This window comes from Pelodiscus sinensis, chromosome W (genome assembly GCF_052426305.1).
Source record: "Pelodiscus sinensis isolate ZL-2025 chromosome W, ASM5242630v1, whole genome shotgun sequence".
Taxonomy (NCBI): Eukaryota; Metazoa; Chordata; order Testudines; family Trionychidae; genus Pelodiscus; species Pelodiscus sinensis.
Window position 1 is genome coordinate 6665748 of NC_143084.1, and position 20417 is coordinate 6686164.

Sequence of the window (20417 nt, forward strand, 5' to 3'; positions counted from 1 at the left end):
CCTTCTTTCCTCCCTTCGCTCCCTCCCCTCACTATTGTCCTCTCCCAATTGTTATTCCTGTCCTTCCCTCCCACCCATGACAACACTCTCAATGGAGGGGCTGTTTTGTGACGCCCCTTTCCCTCCTGTCCTGCTGTCCACTCCTGCAAATGCTAGCCACTCTGAAGCTGCTGGGTTGCTTGCCAGACCAGCTGTGGCAGGGAGCACAGGTGGGACCTCCGGGACCCCTGCTGTTCCTACTGCAGAGCATTCTGCCACAATCACCATTAAGAAAGTTCCCCTGGGGTATGTCTACACTGCAAAGTTAATTCGAAATAACAGCAGTTATTTCGAATTAACTTTAATAGCATCTACACAGGCAAACCGCTATTTCGAAATAAAATTGAAATAGCAGGGCGCTTAATTCGAATTTGGTAAACCTCATTCTACGAGGAGTAACGCCAAATTCGAAATAGCTAATTCAAAATAAGCACTGTGTAGGCGCTTATTTTGAATTAGCTGGCCTCCAGCCCTTCCCAGTTCTTCTTCGAGTGCTTGCTCATGTCCATTCTGATTAGGTGTACGCGCGCCGCGTGCATGGATTCCGGAGCTTTTTTCCCTTAGCAGTATCCATAGGGCCAGCAGGGAGCCCCCTGGAGTGGCGCCAGTATACCGGTGCATATATACCCCTGCTGGCCCTCCACCCCCTCAGTTCCTTCTTACCGCTACTGCCCGTGACGGTAGTTGAAGCATGCTTTCAGGCTGTTAGCCTATCTCTTAGCAGTTGTATTTCCTTTATCTGTTGTATTATAGTTCTATTTGAAGTTTTATCTAGTTAAGTAGTTGTTAAGTACTGTAAATAGTGTAATTAGTTAGATAGGGGAGCACAGCGGGACTCTCCCCATAAACCCTGTGCTTCCTGCTCTAAACCTATGCCCTGTGGAGATCCCCACTCCGACTTTCTGAAGTGTCTGGGAGAGGGCCATCGAGCCGAAAACTGCACTATCTGTAAGAGCTTTAAGCCCCGGACCAAGAAGGAGAGGGACTCTCCGCTGAAACTCCTGTTAATGGAGTCGGCACTGCAGCCCCAGGGCAAGGAGCACCCTCACTCTGTCTGCAGCGCACCGTCGGTGGCACCCGTATCGGCCAAGCACCGGTCTGAGGCCGACAAGGCACCAAGGCACAGATCGCAGTCCCCGGTGCCGAGGGGCTCCAAGGGCTCGAGGGGACGCTCAGCAGAGAGGAGTGCCCAGAAGGTGCGCCCTAAGGAGGGGCACCTGTCTTCTAAGGCCTCGAAGAAGAGGCGCAGCCCAGACAAGGGCAAGAGCCCGGGGCAGCCCGCAGGGATAGGGGAGGTCCGTCGTCCCTCCACCCCAGAAACTTTCGAAGCGGCCCGGGACCTCATTGAGATGGCCGCAGAGGAAGGAGAGGGCCCAGTGCCGCAGGAGCAGACCGCGCCGGCATCAGGCTCAAGCGCCCCCCAGCAGGCTATGGCAGCCGGGCTGTGGGACTCTCTGGGCGAAGTGCAGGTCTCGGGCCAGCATCAACAGCATTTCCCGGTGCCGGAAAGAGCACCGGCACCGGAGCTGGGACGAACACCGGCCTCGACCCCGGGCCCCTACCTAGCAGCACCGGCAGCGGCACCGGGAGCGAGTGCGCTTGCGGCACTGACGGCCCCGGTACCTGGGCACCCGACGGCCCTTCTGGCACCGGTGCAGGGGCCAGCACCACAGACGGGCCTGTGGGCAGTGCAGGGCCCCGCACCGTATTATGTGCCGACTACGGCACCACAGCCGGTGCCCTGCACGGCACCGGCGCTGCTGCCTCTCCTGGCACCGATCCCAGCTCACGCCCTGGGAGCGCCAACTCAGCAGCAGACTGCGGTGCCGCAGCACATGGCGGCACCGGTTGGATACTTACCGGCCTACCAGATGCAGCTGGGCACGGTACTGCCGCAGCAAGGGCCTCCACTTATGCCGCCGGCACCGCGTGTGGAACACAGGGGCAAGCCATCGGCCATGGCGGCGCAGCGAAGGGTGCAAGCGTCATCGCCCCCCCCCCCCCCCCCCCCCCCGGTCAGCATCGGACTATTCATCGGAGTCCGAGGCTGAATCGGTGACATCAGCCCGGTCATTGTACAGGTCCCGATCCCGCCATAGGTCTCGCTCATCGGTTAGATCAACTCACCGGGAATCAGTAGACCAGCAGCAGTGGCAGGGACAACCCCAGTGGCCATTCTGGATGCCCTGGGCTTACCACCAAGCCCAGGGGCCTCCTCCTACGGTGTCGGTGGCTGGGTCGTCCTGAAGGAGTAGCACCCCATCAGCCACCCCATTAAGAGCCCCTCCGCCTGCAGACAGCTCGTCCATGGCGACGATGCCGAGACCTCAGGTAGTTGGTCAAGGGCAGGAGGCTACGACCCAGCCGGGCTTGGCCCATATGGACATTTCGGCCGAAGGGGAACCAGAGGCGCAGCTCGGTGAGGAGGAGGTAGTTCCCCCGAGAGAGTTCTCGTCATCTTCACCGGATGAGGCCCTGACGGACTCCGCACCTCAGCCCCCTTCAATGGACGCAAGGGCGCACCAGGAGCTGCTCCGAAGGTTGGCGGTCAACCTAGCGGTCCAGCATGAGGAGGTCCACGAGGACCAAGATCCTATGGTGGATATTCTGGCGGCAGCAGGCCCTGGTCAAGTGGCGCTTCCACTGAATAAAACGGTGGACAAACTGTCGAAAACCCTGTGGCAGACGCCGGCCTCCATTGCGCCGACCCAAAAGGGGGTCGAGAGGCAGTACTACGTACCCCAAGCAGGGCACGAGCATCTTTTCAACCACCCAGCGCCGGGATCGATAGTAGTGCAGGCCGCGGGGCAGAAAGAGCGTCAAGGGCCCCCAGGTCCTACCGCAAAGGCGAAAGAGCCCAAGAAATTGGACCTGCTTGGCCGGATTGCCTACGCCACGGGGGGCCTCCAGCTACGTATAGCTAACCAGCAACTAATGCTGGGGTGTTATGCCTTTAACACGTGGGCATCAATGCAAAAATTTGGCAGCCAGCTTCCCCCTGAATCCCGCCAGGAGTTCAGGGCTATGACGGAGGAGGGAAAGGCAGTGGCTGATTCGGCTGCCCGCACTATGGCTACGGGGGTGGTCATGAGGCGTAGTGTGTGGCTGCAAGTGTCTGGCATCCTGCCCGAGGTGCAGACCACTATTCAGGACCTACCTTTCGAAGGGTCGGGCCTGTTTTCAGAGCAGACTGATTCCAAGCTTCATAGCTTGAAGGACTCGAGCGACGTTGAAGTCGCTAGGGATACACACCCCGGCCCCCCAGAGGCGTTCCCTCCAGGCTAGATCCTATCCCAGACGAGGGCAAAACACCGATAGGGGCTGCAACAATAGCCGCCCTGACCTCTTTAGAGGCAGGTGTAGGGGCCCTCGGTCGGACTCCGAGAGAGGCACAGGGCCATCACCCGGCCACCAAACTAAGCCCTCATTTTGAAGGTACGCCGGAGAGCAGAGTACCAGTCGCACCTACCTACCCACTCTTTGGGGACCGTCTCTCCCTCTTTTACCAGGAATGGATAAAGATCACATGGGACCGCTGGGTCCTAGACCTGGTAAAGCAGGGGTATGCTATCCCCTTCCTTTCCTACCCTGCCCCCCACCCCCCCTCCCCTTCCCTCTTCAGGGACCCTTCTCATGAGACACTCCTTCGGCAGGAGGTGTCCAACCTGTTGGCGCTAGGGGCTATAGAAAGAGTGCCCCCAGACGTGAAGGGAAAGGGTTTCTACTCCCGCTACTTCCTAGTACCCAAGGCGAAAGGGGGCATATTAGACCTCCGAAACCTTAACACCTTCATAAGGAAAGCAAAGTTCAGGATGGTGATGCTGGCTTGCATCATCCCATTGCTCCAAAAGGGGGACTGGTACGCTGCTCTCGATCTCAAAGATGCGTACTTCCACATTTCGATTTTTCCGAGTCACAGAAAGTTCCTACGGTTCGTGGTGGGACAGGACCATTTCCAGTTTACGGTCCTCCCGTTTGGGCTGTGTACGGCCCCGAGGGTTTTTACCAAATGTATGACGGTGGTAGCCGCGTTTCTGCGGCGGCACAGGGTCCAAGTGTTTCCATACCTGGACGATTGGCTGATAAGGGGCACGTCTCGAGAACAGGTGATAGATCACGTCACACGGGCAAGGGCATTGTTCGGGAGCCTCGGCCTCCTCATAAACGATGCCAAATCGTCATTAGACCCCACGCAAGTGATAGACTTTGTGAGGGCCCATCTAGACTCGCCCTCGGGGAAGGCGTCTCTACCGAGGGACAGATTCCTGGCTATCCGCTCGTTGGTAGCGGAGCTGCAGGAGTTTCCAACTACGACGGCAAGGACCTGTATGAGGCTCCTAGGCCACATGGCGGCGTGCACTCACGTGGTCCAACACGCCAAGCTGTGCATGTGCCCATTGCAGGGGTGGCTCAAAGTAGTGCACAACCCTTTGAGGTCGCCGTTAGATGCGGTAGTGACTATACCTCAGGACATTCTTCGCTCGCTAGACTGGTGGAAGGACGAGGGCACGGTGTGTGCGGGAGTCCGATTCACCAGAGCATCCCCGTCGGCACAGCTGGTCACGGATGCTTCGGACGCAGGATGGGGCGCTCACCTGGGCAGCCTCAGGACGCAAGGTACGTGGTCGCCAGAGGAGGTTCCCCTCCATATAAATATCAAGGAGCTGCGGGTGGTCAGGCTGCCTGCAGGGCGTTCCTTCCCCACTTACAGAACAGAGTGGTGGCGGTGCTGACAGACACCATTACGGCCATGTTTTATATCAACAGGCAGGGTGGGGTGCGTTCCTCTCCCCTGTGCCAGGAAGCCCTAGATCTGTGGGAACTGTGTGTCGCCCACGGCATTTGCCTAGAGGCCTCTCACCTCCCGGGAACCAGGAACGGGCTAGCGGACAGGCTCAGCCATTCGATTCAGGCACACGAGTGGGTGCTAAGGCAGGACATACTTCACAGGGTCTTCCAGAGGTGGGGGTCTCCCTGTTTGGACCTGTTTGCGACACTGAGCAATGCCAAGTGCAGGGAGTACTGTTCGTACATGGGGCACGGTCTGGGTTCTCGGGGCAATGCGCTGCACATCAGGTGGCCCAGAGGCTTACTCTATGCCTTCCCCCTGTTCCCCCTCATCAGAGTGCAGAGGTTCAGGGTCCAGGCCATCCTGATAGCGCCAGTGTGGCCTCGTCAACACTGGTTCACCACCCTGCTGGATCTGACCATGGAGGGCCCACTCAGGCTACCCCTCGTGCCGGACTTAATCACACAGAGCTACGAGGCCGGAGTAGCACTCCACCCGAGCCTGTCATCTCTGCACCTAGCGGCGTGGCTCCTCAGTGGCTCTCGGTTACGGAGCGAGCCTGCTCCAGAGCAGTCCAGGAGGTCCTGTTAGAGTGCAGGAAGCCGTCCACTAGGGCCCTTTACGAGACTAAATGGAATAGGTTTACCTCATGGCTAGGGGGCAGAACGCTCGCTCCGGGTGAAGGGGCGGTCCCGACTGTCCTGGAATACCTCCTCCACCTGTGGGAACAGGGTCTGGCCACAGCCTCCCTGAGGGTACACCTGGCGGCTATAGCGGCTTTTCACACCGGGGGGGGGGGGGGGGGTCAGAGGTCCATCTTTGCTAATCCCATGGTTAAAAGGTTTCTGAAGGGAATTGACAGGATGATGCCATATGAGAGACCGCCGGTCCCGACTTGGGATCTTAACCTGGTCCTGACTGCCCTTATGAAGCCGCCATTCGAGCCTCTGGCATCATGCTCTTTGAAGCACTTGTCCTACAAGGTAGCTTTCCTAGTGGCCATTACCTCAGCCAGGAGGGTGTCAGAGCTTAGGGCGCTGACTTCAGAACCGCCCTACACGGTGTTCTTTAAAGACAAGGTGAGGTTGCGTCCACACCCGGGGTTCCTTCCCAAGGTTGTTTCGCATTTCCATCTCTCCCAGGATATTTACCTACCAGTGTTTTACCCCAAGCCACACGCGTCACCCAGGGAACAGGCTTTGCACTGCCTGGATGTTAGGAGGGCGTTGGCTTTTTACATAGACAGGACGCGAGGGTTCCGCAAGTCAACTCAATTGTTTATTTCAGTGGCGGAAAGAATGAGTGGGTTGCCAGTCTCGGCGCAGCGTATATCCTCGTGGATTATTTCCTGCATTCGACTATGCTACGAGGGCGCGGGTAGGTCACCTCCGCGCATAACGGCACATTCCACAAGAGCCCAGGCAACGTCGGCGGCGTTCCTTGCCCATGGGCCGATATTGGAAATCTGCAGGGCGGCGACCTGGTCATCGGTGCACACTTTTGCGGAGCATTATGCGATTACGCAACTGGCCAGGGAGGATGCTGCCGTCGGGAGGGCAGTTCTGAGATCTGCAGAAGGATAATGGGGTAGTTAGTTACCTTCCGACCCCGCCTCCGGAGGGGGGACACGGCTAGGGATTCACCTAATCAGAATGGACATGAGCAAGCACTCGAAGAAGAAGAAGAGGAGGTTACTTACCTCGTAACTGTAGTTCTTCGAGATGTGTTGCTCATGTCCATTCTGCATCCCACCCACCTCCCCGTGTTGGAAGGAGCCAGCAAGAAGGAACTGAGGGGGTGGAGGGGCCAGCAGGGGTATATATGCACCGGTATACCGGTGCAACTCCAGGGGGCTCCCTGCTGGCCCTATGGATACTGCTAAGGGAAAAAAGCTCCGGAATCCGTGCACGCAGCGCGCGTACACCTAATCAGAATGGACATGAGCAACACATCTCGAAGAACTACAGTTACGAGGTAAGTAACCTCTTCTTTCCCCTGGTGGCCACTCTGGGCCAAACCAGGAAAACTCCTCTCCTCTCCCCCAGCCCTGGAGCCCTTAAAGGGGTAGACTCTGGCCAGACTGCACATGCCAGATCCAGGCCTGCCAGCAGGCTCTGCCCCTGACCCAGTGGCCCTAGGATGAGCCAGGCAGCCAGTGCCAGCCAGCCATCCACCGCCCAGTCCCCCAGCACCCAGGAGCCAGCCAGGGGTCATAGACGCCGCGCTCCCTCCTGGACTAGTGAGGAGACCATTGACCTCATTGAGGTTTGGGGGCAGGCCCCAATGTCCATGATCTCCACACTAGACAGAGGAATGCAGCCGTCTACGGCCGCATAGCTGCCACCATGGCCCAGAAAGGCCACAAGCCAACCCAGGAGCAGGTGCGCCTGAAAATTAAAGAGCTGCGGCAGGGGTATGCCAGGGCCACTCGGGGCAGCTCCTCAGCAGGGGCAGACATCTGCCCCTACTTCGAGGCACTGGACCGCATCCTGGGGGACGGGACGGTCCGTGCCACCCCGGGGGGCAGCGAGCCGGGACCAGAGGGCCCTGACCAGGGCACGGAGCAGGAGCCGCCACACCGCCAGGACCCCCGAGCAGTCCCACCTGCAGAGTCAGCAGGGTCCTCTGGGGAGGCCATACCATGTAAGTGCCATCACTGTCCCTTACCCGGCGGGGGGTGGGGGGCAGGGAGGGAGACCAGGGACCGTGCACGTGGGCCTTGCTTACCACAGATCACGCAGCAACCTGTGCACGAGTGAGCAAGTGCCGTGCCACCCCTGGGCAGGTGGCTCCAGCTGCCTGTTACACAGGGGCCTTGGCCTGATAGCCACACACGTGTGTGAAGAGACCTGACATGCTCCTGACCCCGGGGCAAGACACAGCAGGATGCCCTCTCTTCACAAGCCCCCTCTAACATCTCCCCACACCTCACCCACACTATACACAGCACAGGGCCATGGGTGCGGTCTCGGGGCAGCTCCCACTATGAAATAAGGGATAAGGGATCTTTTGGAAAAGGCTTTATTTTCCGCAAGATCAGCATCTAGACTGGCGCTTTTTTCCGGCAAAGCTCCTTGCAGAAAAAAAGCGGCAGCCATTTTTATGCTAATGAAGCGGGGGAGATTTAAATCCCCGCTTCATTAGCAATTGCGATACGTCTTAATTTACATCCCTTTTACGAAAAAGGGATGTAGTCTAGACGTAGCCATTAAGTCCTGACCTGGTGCACTGCCAGAACTGGTCCCGGCCAGCCTTAACCTCGATTCAGAGTCCACTCAGTGTGGACGCGCTATTTCAAAATAACAAAATGCTAATTCTAATTGCCTTTTGTGTATAGATGCGTTAATTCGAATTAGCTTAATTCAAATGAACTATTTTGAATTAAGAAAACTTGAATTAACGCTGTAGTGTAGACATACCCCTGAAGGGCAGGAAGGGCCAGGGGACCAAGAAGAGCAATAGCCCCACCCTGAAGTCAAAACCTTATGTGGTGGTGCCTCTCCCCCGCCATGGCCCTGGTGTCGGCCACGGCTTTCCCTCTTTTTCTGCCCCTTTTTCCCTCCACCAGCTCTGGGGGCGATGGTGTCCCAGCCTCCAGAGCATATGCCCAGGTAGAAGCCACCCCTCACTCGCCACCTGCCAGAATTCCATCCCCAGCAGCTGTGGCCCCTTTCCCACCCTTCCTCAGGGAGGGGCCTACGACTGTGGGGCCTATATCTGCTCCTGCTCATGCTTCTGGGCAGAGTTACACTGGGTGGCATCCGCTGGCTCTCTTGATGCCTTTGTGGGACAGTGGGTGCGGTCAGGGGCTCTCTGCTCAGTGTCTCTGTCCAGTTCCCTCGTTTTAGCCCTTTGACCCTCACACCCTCCCTTGTTTATTCTTTGATTTTCCCCCCAGAATTAGTTGGGAGTCTAGGGCTCTGTAGGTCATCCTCGTAGGCTGGTGCGGGTCCTTTAGATGTGGCTTATGCCCTCCCACCTCCCAAACCCCCAGAGCTGGTTATTGGGGCTTTTTTACTGTGTGCTGAGCTTGTGTTTGTTGGTGTGTGGTGGTGGTGGGGTTTGTTTGTTTGTTTGTTTGAGTGAGGCTTTAGAGAGGGAGTTCTCCAGGTAGAGGAGAAGCAGATACAGGACTCTTGAGGGAAGTGTGTGTTGTGTTTGGGGCTTTCTTGCTGTGTGCTGAGCTTGTGTTTGTGAGTGAGGGTTGGTGTGTGTGCTTTTTTTTTGTTTGTTTTTGTTTGTTTGTTTTTTTCCCGTGTCTGTGAGCGAGGCTTTTTTTTTTTTCACTTCCCCTTTGCCCTCCCCCTCCCCTTGATGGAGTTTGTGCTGTGATTGGCTATGATTGGTAGGTGCTGTGATTGGCAGGTGGAAACTGTTGGCTTCTAACTAAAGTTTGAATTCTAGAAGCCTCTGCTGATTGGCTGAACCTTGGTAGGGGGAGGGGCTTTATAAGGCAGTGGGCAAGCGACCAAGGAGCTTGCGAACAGGTGAGTGCTAACAGGGAGTTTAGAGAGGGAGTTGGGAAGGGCGCGAGGTTCTCTTGCCTTTCTTTTTAAATCCCTTCTCCAGGACAGCAGCGATGGATGGTGATGGGTCTGCTGCTGTTACCTGCACAGCGTGTGCCATGTTTATCTTCCTCCCAGAAGAAAGAACAGATTTCATCTGCACGAAGTGCAAGCTGGTCGACATTTTGGAAGAAAAAATTAGAGGACTGGAGACCCAAGTGTCAACCCTACACTCGATCAGAGAGGATGAAGACTTCCTCGATAGAAGGCAGCGTTTAATCCTTCAAGCACGGCAGGTGGAGGAGCCAGAGAGGGCAGTACGTGACCAAGAAGAGAACTGGCAGCATGTAACTTCTAGAAGGGGAAAAAGGCCAACACGGGAATCCCCCAATGCTATAGAGGTAAATAATCGCTTTCAAGCTCTCTCCACAGGCTCTGCAGTGCTGAAAGCTTTGGAAGGGACCTCACAAGGAAGAAACCAGAAGGGAACACCATCTACTGGAAGGCATGGGATGCGTGGTCCTAGGGATGGGGGTTCCACGGCCACCACCCCCAAAAGAAAACGACGGGTGGTGGTGGTCGGGGACTCCCTCCTAAGAGGGACTGAGCCATCCCTCTGCCGTCCGGACCTGGAATCTCGAGAGGTATGCTGCTTACCGGGAGCTCGAATTCAGGATGTGACTGAGAGGCTTACCAAACTGATCAAACCTTCAGATCGCTACCCCTTCCTGCTTCTCCATGTGGGAACTAATGATACGGCCAAGAATGACCTTGAGCAGGTTACGGCAGATTATGTAGCGCTGGGAAGAAGGATCCAAGAATTCGGAGCGCAAGTGGTGTTCTCATCCATCCTCCCTGTTGAAGGGAAAGGACTGAGCAGGGATCGTCGAATTGAGAACGTAAATGCGTGGTTGCGCAGGTGGTGTCGCGGTGGTGTCGCAGAGAGGGCTTTGGTTTCTTCAACCATGGGACTCTGTTCCGGGCACAAGGATTGTTAGGAAGAGATGGGATCCACCTAACCAAGAGAGGAAGGAGCATCTTCGCAGGCAGGCTTGCAAACCTAGTGAGGAGGGCTTTAAACTAGGTTCGTCGGGGGACGGTGACCAAAACCCTGAGGGGAGTGGGAAAGTCAGATACTGGGAAGAAATGCAGAGAGGAAGGAGCAAGAAAGGAGGACCCCTGTTTCAAATGGAGAAGATAGGGCGATCAACTGGTTACCTGAAGTGTTTGTACACTAATGTGAGAAGCCTGGGCAACAAACAGGAAGAACTGGAAGCCCTGGCCCAGACCAAGAAATATGATTTAATTGGTATAACAGGGTATGTCTACACTACAAAGTTAGTTCGAACTAACGGATGTTAGTTCGAACTAACTTTCATAGGCGCTACACTAGCGCTCCGTTAGTTCGAATTTAATTCGAACTAACGGAGCGCTTAGTTCGAACTAGGTAATCCTCATTCCACGAGGATTAAGCCTAGTTCGAACTTACTAGTTCTAATTAAGGGCTGTGTAGCCCCTTAATTCGAACTAGTGGGAGGCTAGCCCTTCCCAGCTTGCCCTGGTGGACACTCTGGCCAACACCAGGCAAACTTGTCTGCCCCCCTCCCGGCCCCGGAGCCCTTAAAGGGCCACGGGCTGGCTACACAGTTTGTGCCAGTTGCAAGGCTGCCAGCACCCGTGCCAGCACACCCAGCAGCTGACACCCATGAGCCAGCCACCTGATGACACCCAGCCCTCCCCCTCTTCCCAGGATAAGCCTGGCGGCTCCCAGGACCCTGCCCGGGACCGCGAGAGGCGGGTGCCCGCGTGGTCTAGTGCGGAGATCGTGGACCTCATCGAGGTTTGGGGGGAAGCCTCCAATGTCCACGATCTCCGCACTAGGCACAGGAACGCGGCCGTCTACGGCTGCATGGCTGCCAGCCTGGCCGCCAGGGGCCACCAGCGCAGCCGGGAGCAGGTGCGCTGGAAAATCAAGGACCTGCGGCAGTCCTACTCCTGGGCCTGCCTGCCAGGGGCCGACCCGGAGGCCTGCCCCCACTTTCACGCCCTGGACCGCCTCCTGGGGGCTCATGCCGTCCCTGTCCCCCGGGACGTGATAGACCCCGGGGCAGAGGGACCGCTGCAAGAGACCGAGGAGGAGGAGGAGGGCTCCGAGAGCCAGGAGCCTGCCAGCACCCTGCCCAGGACCCGGGACCCCCGAGGCACCCCACAGAGCCGCTCGCCTGTGTCGTCCGAGGCCGGGGAGGCGTCCACCTGTGAGTACCATTGTGCTCCCCTTATGTGTACGTGGGGCTGGGGCGAGAGGGAGCCCCGGGGCCGTGAGCCTGGGCCTTGCCCACCACGGAGCAGCAGCTGGGGATCCTGCTGGGGCCCTGGCCTTGCAGAGGGGAGCTGGGTTTCACACACCTGGGCCCCTGGGGTAATTGACCGCTGTTCTTGTTTCACCACAGCCGCAGCACCTGGGACTGCAGGGCACACCACCCCGCCTGCAGCAGCCGCCCGCGCCCGGGCAAGCAGGAGAGCCAGGAACCTCCGGTTCCTGGAGCAACAGATCCGTATACAGGAGCACTGGGTCCAGGAGGACCTGAGGCTGCGCCGGAGGAGTTTGGAGGCCCTGGAGGAGCAGGGCCATGCCCTGCGAGGCCACCTCCAGAGCCTGCTGGACCGCTCCCCCAGCTCCCCCTCCTGCTCCCGCTCCTGCTTCCTGCACACCCTACGTCCCTCCTGCCCCACCCTCCACAACCATTCCCCACCAACGCCCCCGGACCCGCAGTGTTGCGAGACGGGAGAGACAGCCGGACCCCCACCCCTGAGCTTTCCTTTCCCTTCCTCCCTTCCCTCCCCTTCCTGCTCCCTCGTCCCAGGTTTCCCCCTCCCCTCCCCTCCCCTCCCCTCTCCCACCCTTCTTCCTCCCTCCCCGCACCCCAGTTATGTAAAATAAAAAGACATTTTTGTTTGAAAATCAGGTGTCTTTATTTGACAGTAGGTAGGGAGGGGAAAGGGGGAAGGGGGTAGGGTGGAAGAAGGCCCCAGTGGGGCATGCAGGGAGAGGTCAGTCCTCCTCCTCCACCAGGAAGCTCTCCCGCAGGGCTTCCCGGATCCGGACGGCCCCCCGCTGGGCTTCCCGGACGGCGGCGGTGCGAGGCTGACCGTAGTGTCCAGCCATGCGGTCAGCCTCAGCCATCCAGGCTGGCAGGAAAGCCTCCCCCTTTCGCTCACAAATTGTGGAGCACACAACATGCTGCCACCACGGGAGGGATGTTGTGCTCGGCCAGGCCCAGACGGGTGTGGAGGCATCGAAAGCAGGCTTTCAGTCGCCCAAAGGCCCCCTCCACCAAGATGCGGGCCCTGGTCAGCCTGGCATTGAAGGCCTGGCGGGAGGGATTGAGGTGCCCCGTGTAGGGCTTCATCAGCCATGGCTGCAGTGGGTAGGCGGCATCCCCCACCACACGGGCATGTCCACGTCCCCGACCCTGATGTGGTGGTCGGGGAAGAAGGTCCCGGCCTGCAGCCGCTGGCACACGGAAGAGTTGCGATACACCCGGGCGTCGTGTGCTTTGCCGGACCAGCCCACATTAATGTCCGTGAACTGGCCCCGGTGGTCACACACAGCCTGCAGGAGGATGGAGAAGTACCCCTTGCGGTTCACATAACGGGACGCCTGGTGTTCCGGGGCACGGATGGGGATGTGCGTCCCGTCGATGGCCCCCCCCGCAGTTGGGGAAGCCGAGGGCGCCGAAGCCCCGGCAGACCACCCTGCGGAGCAGCACCCGGTTGATGGCCTTGACCACCTGCGGAGAGAGACACAGCAAAGCGCCAATCAGTGGGGCGCCTGGGTGGCTGGGAGCATTCGTGCCCTGGCAGTGTCCCGCGCCCCACTCCCGGAAGCAACCCCCCTGGCGGCGTGTAGTACGGCCGGGACAGACCGACCCCTCCGGTGCGGGGCGCTTTCGCCTCCTCCCGCCCCCCCTTTGTCCCTGGGGCGGCCCATCCCCTCCTCGCAGCCCCCCTCCCCCCCTGGCGCAGTGGCCGACGAGTGCCATACCTGCATGAGCACCGCTCTGATGGTGGATCTCCCCACGCCGAACTGGTTCCCGACGGATCGGTAACTATCCGGCGTGGAGAGCTTCCAAAGGGCGATGGCCACCCGCTTCTGGAGGGGGATGGTGGGCCTCATGCGAGTGTCCCTTCTGCGCAGGGCAGGGGCGAGCCACTCGCAGAGCTCCAGGAAGGTGTCCCTCCTCATCCTGAAGTTCTGGGTCCACTGTCAGTCTTCCCAGCGCTCCAGGACGATGCAGTCCCACCAGTTGCTGCTGGTGTCCAGACGCCAGATGCGGCGGGGCACGCCGGTGCCGGGGCGCCGCCGCGGCTCCTCCACGGCCCCCAGGGCAGCCAGGCGGAGAGGCAGGGGGCTGACGTGCACCAGGAGGTGCCAGGCAGCCTCGAGCCATTGCTGGCAGGCTTGCAGCAGCAAGTCCAGAAAGTGCACCAGAAGGTGCAGGGTGAGCTCTGGCTCCTTGTTGCCACCTGCGGCGGCGTCCCCGAAGGGAAGCACCGACACACACGGGCGCAGAGACCAACGCTTTGCTGTCCCTCGGCGAGGTTGGCAAGCAAGCAGGAAAAGCTGAGAACCAGCTGTCCGGGGGGGTCCCTTTAAGCACGAGCCTCAGATAGCCTCAGACAGCAGCCACACAAAGCAACTACTGACCTGATGCCCTGCCAGAACCAGTTTCAGCCGCCCTTAAATGCGCCCCTGCGTCCAATCAGTGTGGACGCGCTAGTTCGAATTAGCAAAACGCTAATTCGAACTAGTTTTTAGTTCTAGATGCGTTAGTTCGAATTAGCTTAGTTCGAATTAACTAATTCGAACTAAGTTAGTTCGAATTAGCGCTGTAGTGTAGACGTACCCACAGAGACTTGGTGGGATGACTTGCATGACTGGAGCGCTGTCATGGAAAGGTATAGACTGTTCAGGAAGAACAGGCAGGGGAGAAAAGGAGGAGGAGTTGCACTACATGTAAGAGAGAACTACGATTGCTCTGAACTCCAGTATAAAGAGGGAGAAAAACCTGTTGAACGTCTATGGGTTAGGTTTAAAGGAGCAAACAACAGCAGTGATGTTGTGGTTGGTGTCTGCTACAGGCCACCGAATCAGGTGGATGAGGTAGATGAGGCTTTCTTCGGACAACTGAGCGAAGCTTCCAGATCGCAGGCCCTGGTTCTCCTGGGGGACTTTAATCACCCTGACATCTGCTGGGAAACCAATACAGCAGTACACAGACAATCCAGGAAGTTTTTGGAGAATGTTGGGGATAACTTCTTGACACAAGTGCCGAAGGAACCGACCAGGGGCCGTGCACAGCTTGACCTTTTGCTCACAAAGAGGGAGGAACTAGTAGGGGAAGTGGAGGTGGGTGACAACCTGGGAAGCAGTGATCATGAGATGGTAGATTTCAGGACCCTGACCAAAGGAAGAAAAGAGAGTAGTAAAATACACACCTTGGACTTCAAAAAAGCAGATTGACTCCCTCCAAGATCTGATGGGCAGAATCCCCTGGGATGCTAACATGTAAGGGAAAGGAGTCCAGGACAGCTGGCAGTTTTTTCAAGAAGCCTTATTGAAGGCACAGAAAGAAACCATCCCGACGCGTAGCAAGAGAGGCAAACATGGTAGGAGACCAGATTGGCTTACGGGGGAAATCCTTGGTGAACTTAAGCACAAAAAGGAAGCTTACAAAAAGTGGAAACTTGGACAAATGACCAGGGAGGAGTTTAAATGTATAGTTTGAGAATGCCGGGGGGTTATCAGGAAGGTGAAAGCGCAAATGGAATTGCGACTGGTTAAGGATGTGAAGGATAACAAGAAAGGTTTCTACAGGCATGTTAACAAGAAGAAGGTGATCAGAGAGGGTGTGCGACCCCTAATGGATGAAGGAGGTAACCTAGTGACAGATGATGTGGGGAAAGCTGAAGTACTCAATGCTTTCTTTGCCTCTGTATTCACGGACAAGGTCGGCTCCTGGACTCCTGCACTAAGTGACGCAAGATGGGATGAAGATGGACAGCCCGTGGTGTGGAAAGAACAAGTTAGGAACTATTTAGAAAAGCTAAACGTACACAAATCCATGGGCCCAGATTTAATGCATCGGAGGGTACTGAGGGATTTGGCAAATGTCATTGCGGAGCCTTTGGCTATTATCTTTGAAAAGTCGTGGAGATCGGGAGAAATCCCGGATGACTGGAAAAAGGCAAATGTAGTGCCCATCTTCAAAAAAGGGAAGAAGGATGAGCCAGGGAACTATAGGCCAGTCAGTCTTACCTCGGTTCCTGGAAAAATCATGGAAGGGATCCTTAAGGAATCCATATTGAGGCACTTGGAAGAGAGGAAAGTGATTAGGAATAGTCAGCATGGATTCACAAAGGGCAAGTCGTGCCTGACCAATCTGATTAGCTTCTATGATGAGGTAACTGGCTCTGTGGACATGGGGAAGTCAGTGGATGTGATATACCTGGACTTTAGCAAGGCTTTTGATACGGTCTCCCACAATATTCTTGCCAGCAAGTTAAGGGAATGTGGATTGGATAAATGGACGGTAAGATGGCTAGAAGGCCGGGCCCAGTGGGTAGTGATCAACGGCTCGATGTCAGGATGGTGGTCGGTTTCTAGCAGAGTGCCCCAAGGTTCGGTTCTAGGACCGGTTTTTTTCAATATCTTTATTAATGACCTGGATGCGGGGATGGATTGCACCCTCAGCAAGTTTACGGATGACACTAAGCTGGGGGGAGAGGTAGATACGCTTGAGGGCAGAGATAGGGTCCAGAATGACTCAGACAGATTGGAGGATTGGGCCACAAGAAATTCTGATGAGGTTCAACAAGGACAAGTGTAGAGTCCTGTACTTGGGACGGAAGAATCCCAAGCATTGTTACAGGCTGGGGACCAACCAGTTAAGTAGTAGTTCTGCAGAAAAGGCCCTGGGGGTTACAGTGGATGAGAAGCTGGATATGAGTCAACAGTGTGCCCTTGTAGCCAAGAAGGCTAATGGCATATTAGGTTGCATTAAGAGGAGCATTGCCAGCAGATCCAGAGATGTCATTATTCCCCTTTATTCGGCTTTGGTGAGACCACATCTGGAGTATTGTGTCCAGTTCTGGGCCCCCCCCCCCACTACAAAAAGGATGTGGACGAATTGGAGAGGGTCCAGCGGAGGGCAACCAGAATGATTAGGGGGCTGGAGCATATGACTTACGAGGAGAGGCCGAGGGACTTGGGTCTGTTTAGTCTGCAGAAGCGAAGAGTGAGGGGGGATTTGATAGCAGCCTTCAACTTCCTGAAGGGAGGTTCCAAAGAGGATGGAGAGAGGCTGTTCCCAGTAGTGACAGATGGCAGAACAAGGAGCAATGGTCTCAAGTTGTGGTGGGAGAGGTCCAGGTTGGATATTAGGAAAAACTATTTCACTAGGAGGGTGGTGAAGCACTGGAATGGGTTACCTAGGGAAGTAGTGGAGTCTCCATCCCTGGAGGTGTTTAAGTCTCGGCTTGACAAAGCCCTGGCCGGGTTGATTTAGTTGGAATTGGTCCTGCCTAGAGCAGGGGTCTGGACTTGATGACCTTCTGAGGTCTCTTCTAGTTCTATGGTTCTATGAAACCCCAGTAGGATTAGTGTGTGGCAGCCAGCTGGTCTGGATCTGTCACAATGTATATAAAATAAAGAAGGCAGCATCTATGAATTCATGCACATCACTGGTATTCTGCTAGATAATATTGCATTTTGGGGAGAAGGAAAAATTCTAGGATTTTATAAATAGGGGAAATTAGTATTTGAGATAGAATAAATGGATGTTTAATTTTAAATTCTAAGAAGATGCTTATGCTGCAAGAAATATTAGCATTTAAAAGCTTGTTAAAAATAATCTTTGGTCTTTGTTTTCCCATTATTAGCAGGCAAAGCTGCAGCAGCAAATGGATCTGCAAAAAAACCACATCTTCCGCCTGACACAAGGACTGCAAGAAGCTCTGGATCGAGCAGATCTTTTGAAGACTGAAAGGAGTGACTTGGAGTATCAATTGGAAAACATTCAGGTGAGGGCAGGGTCGGATTAAGGCATAGGCTAGCCGGGCAGCTGCCCGGGGCGCCAACCTATGGGGGGCGCCTGATGGCAGCTGTAAGGGGCGCACAGCTGTAAGGGGCGCCCATCAGGTGCCACGTGCCCAGCTCCCGGATCACGGGCTGCAGCAGCTCCCAGCGGCCACCCTGCAGCAGCCACCGGGGGCGGGGGCCGCATTAACCCCCACAGTGCCGGCCAGCAGCGCCCTTCCCCCTGCGGCCGCGGGGCCCTGCACGGGCAGCCCCGGGCTGCACGCCAGTGGCAGTAGCTGGGCTGGGCCAGGCCGGGCACGTGTGTCCTGCTGCCGCCAGCTCTACGCGCCCTCCCCCACATGCCAGGCGGGGGCGGGGCCATGCATGCCCCCTTCCCATGCGCCGGTGCGGGGGCGGGGCCGTGCATGCGCCCTCCCCCAACCCGGGGCACAATTAAACTGTCTGCCCAGGGCGCCGGAATGGCTCGGTCCGGCCATGGGTGAGGGTTAGTAAGGGTTACTGTGACAAATATAAAAAGTGAGGTTTTCAGTACATGGCCTTGTGCTTGTTTTGTGCCATTTCTTTCTACTGGATAAAGTCAGGTCTGCTTCAGTGTTTGACTTCCTGCTTGGTCTTCTATATTATCTCATCTCTGATTGTTCTGCTGCTGTTCCTATATTGCTGAGGTTAATTTTCTGTTTTTGTGTGGCTCACAGGTTCTCTTTTCCCATGAGAAGGTGAAAATGGAGGGCACTATTTCTCAGCAAACCAAACTCATTGACTTCCTGCAAGCAAAGATGGACCAGCCAGCCAGAAAGAAAAAGGTGGGTTATAAAGGTTTGGGATTCAGAAAACTGGCCATGGAGTTAAATGACTAAAGTTTTCATGATTTAGTTATTTATGGTGTATTCAAAACATATTGTCGGCCCCCCGCCCCCTTGATGGGGGTTGCCACCCGCCTCCGAGGCATCATCCAACCAACTGGGGCCTCGGCCCCAAAGCGTGATGCCCCCTTTTGGGAGAAATACAGCCTCCCGGCCTAGTCCACAGTTCAGTGTCTGTTACCCCGGTCCCCACTTGCCAGGGTCTCGGGCAGCAGGGGTAGGGGGGCCCGGGCCCTCCCTCTCCACCGGGCCCCGACCCAGGGCCCTAGTAGTGGCGGGTGGTTCCCACCACTGGCTCGGCGGGGGCTCCTCCCCGCAACGCCCCGAGCCCTCAGGGGCTTCTACAGCTCCCTGCCCTGGGTCGCTTCCTACCCCCTGCTCTCAGCCTGCCGCGGTCCCACCTGTCGGCGTCAGTCGACTGGCTGTAGTGGTACTTCCCCTGGCAGCCTCAGAGTTGGCAGAGTCCGGTCCGGTGCTCGGGTCACGGGGGGTCGGTCGGTGGCTCCGGCGTTGGGGCCGAGCCCGGCTGAGGCCCGGCAGCAGCGCGCTCAGCTCCCTTGGCGACTCCCTCTCTGGCCAGTGGTTGCTAGCTCCAGCTCGGGTCGCAGTCTGCCCCTTCTGAGCAGGCCAGCAGCCTTTTGTACCTGTGCTCCCCTTGGAGCATGCCTAGTAGGGCTGTGTGGGTGGGGCCTTCTCCGCCCCCGGCCCCAGGTGGTTTCCCTGGGCTTGAGTGCGGGGCGGGGTCGCCCCGTCACACACACACCCCCCTTAAGTGGGTACCTGTCCCCTTGCTCATTCCCGTCTCTTCTTCCCCCACCCGGGAAAGGAAATCGGCATTCGTGTGCGCCTTCCCTGGGCGATGGGTTATACTGAAATTGTACGGCTGTAAAGATAGATACCACCGCATTAAACGGGGGTTCGTCTCTTTCATGCTATTTAACCATTTCAGGGGGGCATGGTCTGTCACCACCTGAAATGTGTTGCCCAATAAATAGTATCTTAGGGCGTCTATAGCCCACTTTATTGCCAGGGCCTCCTTTTCTTTGGTAGCATAGTTCTGTTCTCGTGGGAAGATCTTGCGGCTCAAATATACTATCGGGTGCTCCCCTCCCTCTGCCTGTTGGGACAGCACTGCCCCCAAGCCTCTTTCTGATGCATCCATTTGCAGTAGGAAGGGCTTTGAAAAATCTGGGTGGAACAGGATGGGGGCTTTAGTAAGCTTGTCCTTCAGTGTCCTGAAAGCCACCTCACAGTCTGCTGACCATTGTACCTTGTTCGTCTGGGTACTTTTCGTGAGGTCAGATAGAGGGGCTGCGATGTCCGCAAAACCGGGGATAAACCGGCGATAGTACCCCGCAAGCCCCAAGAACTGGCGTACCTGCTTTTTGGTTGCGGGTGTCTTACACTCCTGCACGGCTTTCACTTTGTCTACCAGTGGTCGTACTGTCCCTTGCCCGACAGTGTACCCCAAGTAGGTTACTTCCCGGCGTCCCAGCTGGCATTTTCGCGGATTGGCTGTGAGGCCGGCCTCCTTCAGGGATTTCAATACAGCTTCTAAATGCTGTAGATGGGTTGTCCACGTTGGGCTATAGATCACCACGTCATCTATATATGCGGCTGCGTAGGCGTGATGGGGCTGTAACAATCGGTCCATTAATCGCTGGAACGTGGCCGCCGCCCCATGCAGTCCAAACGGCATGGTCACGAATTGAAACAGGCCAAAGGGTGTAGGGAAGGCTGTTTTCTCCTTAGAAGCTGGTGTCAGGGGGATCTGCCAATACCCTTTCGTCATGTCCAGGATGGAGAAGTATTCCGCTTGGCCGAGCCGTTCTAAGAGCTCCTCGGTCCGGGGCATCGGGTAAGCATCAAACCGTGAGATGGCGTTAACTTTGCGGAAATCGATGCAAAATCGCGTCATACCATCCGGTTTCGGGACTAGCACTATGGGACTCCTCCACTCACTACGGGATTCCTCCACTACTCCCATCTCTAGCATTGTCTGGAGTTCCCGCTGGACCGTGTCCCACATCTTCCTAGGTAGGGGTCTGTGTTGGTGTCACATTACTGAGTTGGAGGGAAGCAGCCAGATCGCTGCTGCACCCCTAGGTGGGGGTGTTGGC

The 20417-nt window shown here is 56.7% G+C and overlaps 1 protein-coding gene across 1 annotated transcript in view; it reads left to right on the forward strand.

The window, feature by feature from the left end:
* LOC102451575 (citron rho-interacting kinase-like) overlaps positions 1 to 20417 on the forward strand; it is a 353172-nt gene that overhangs the window by 207885 nt on the left and 124870 nt on the right. The window contains 2 exon segments of the mRNA XM_075897800.2: positions 17275 to 17415; positions 18130 to 18237. Coding sequence (XP_075753915.2) covers positions 17275 to 17415; positions 18130 to 18237 — 249 coding nt within the window.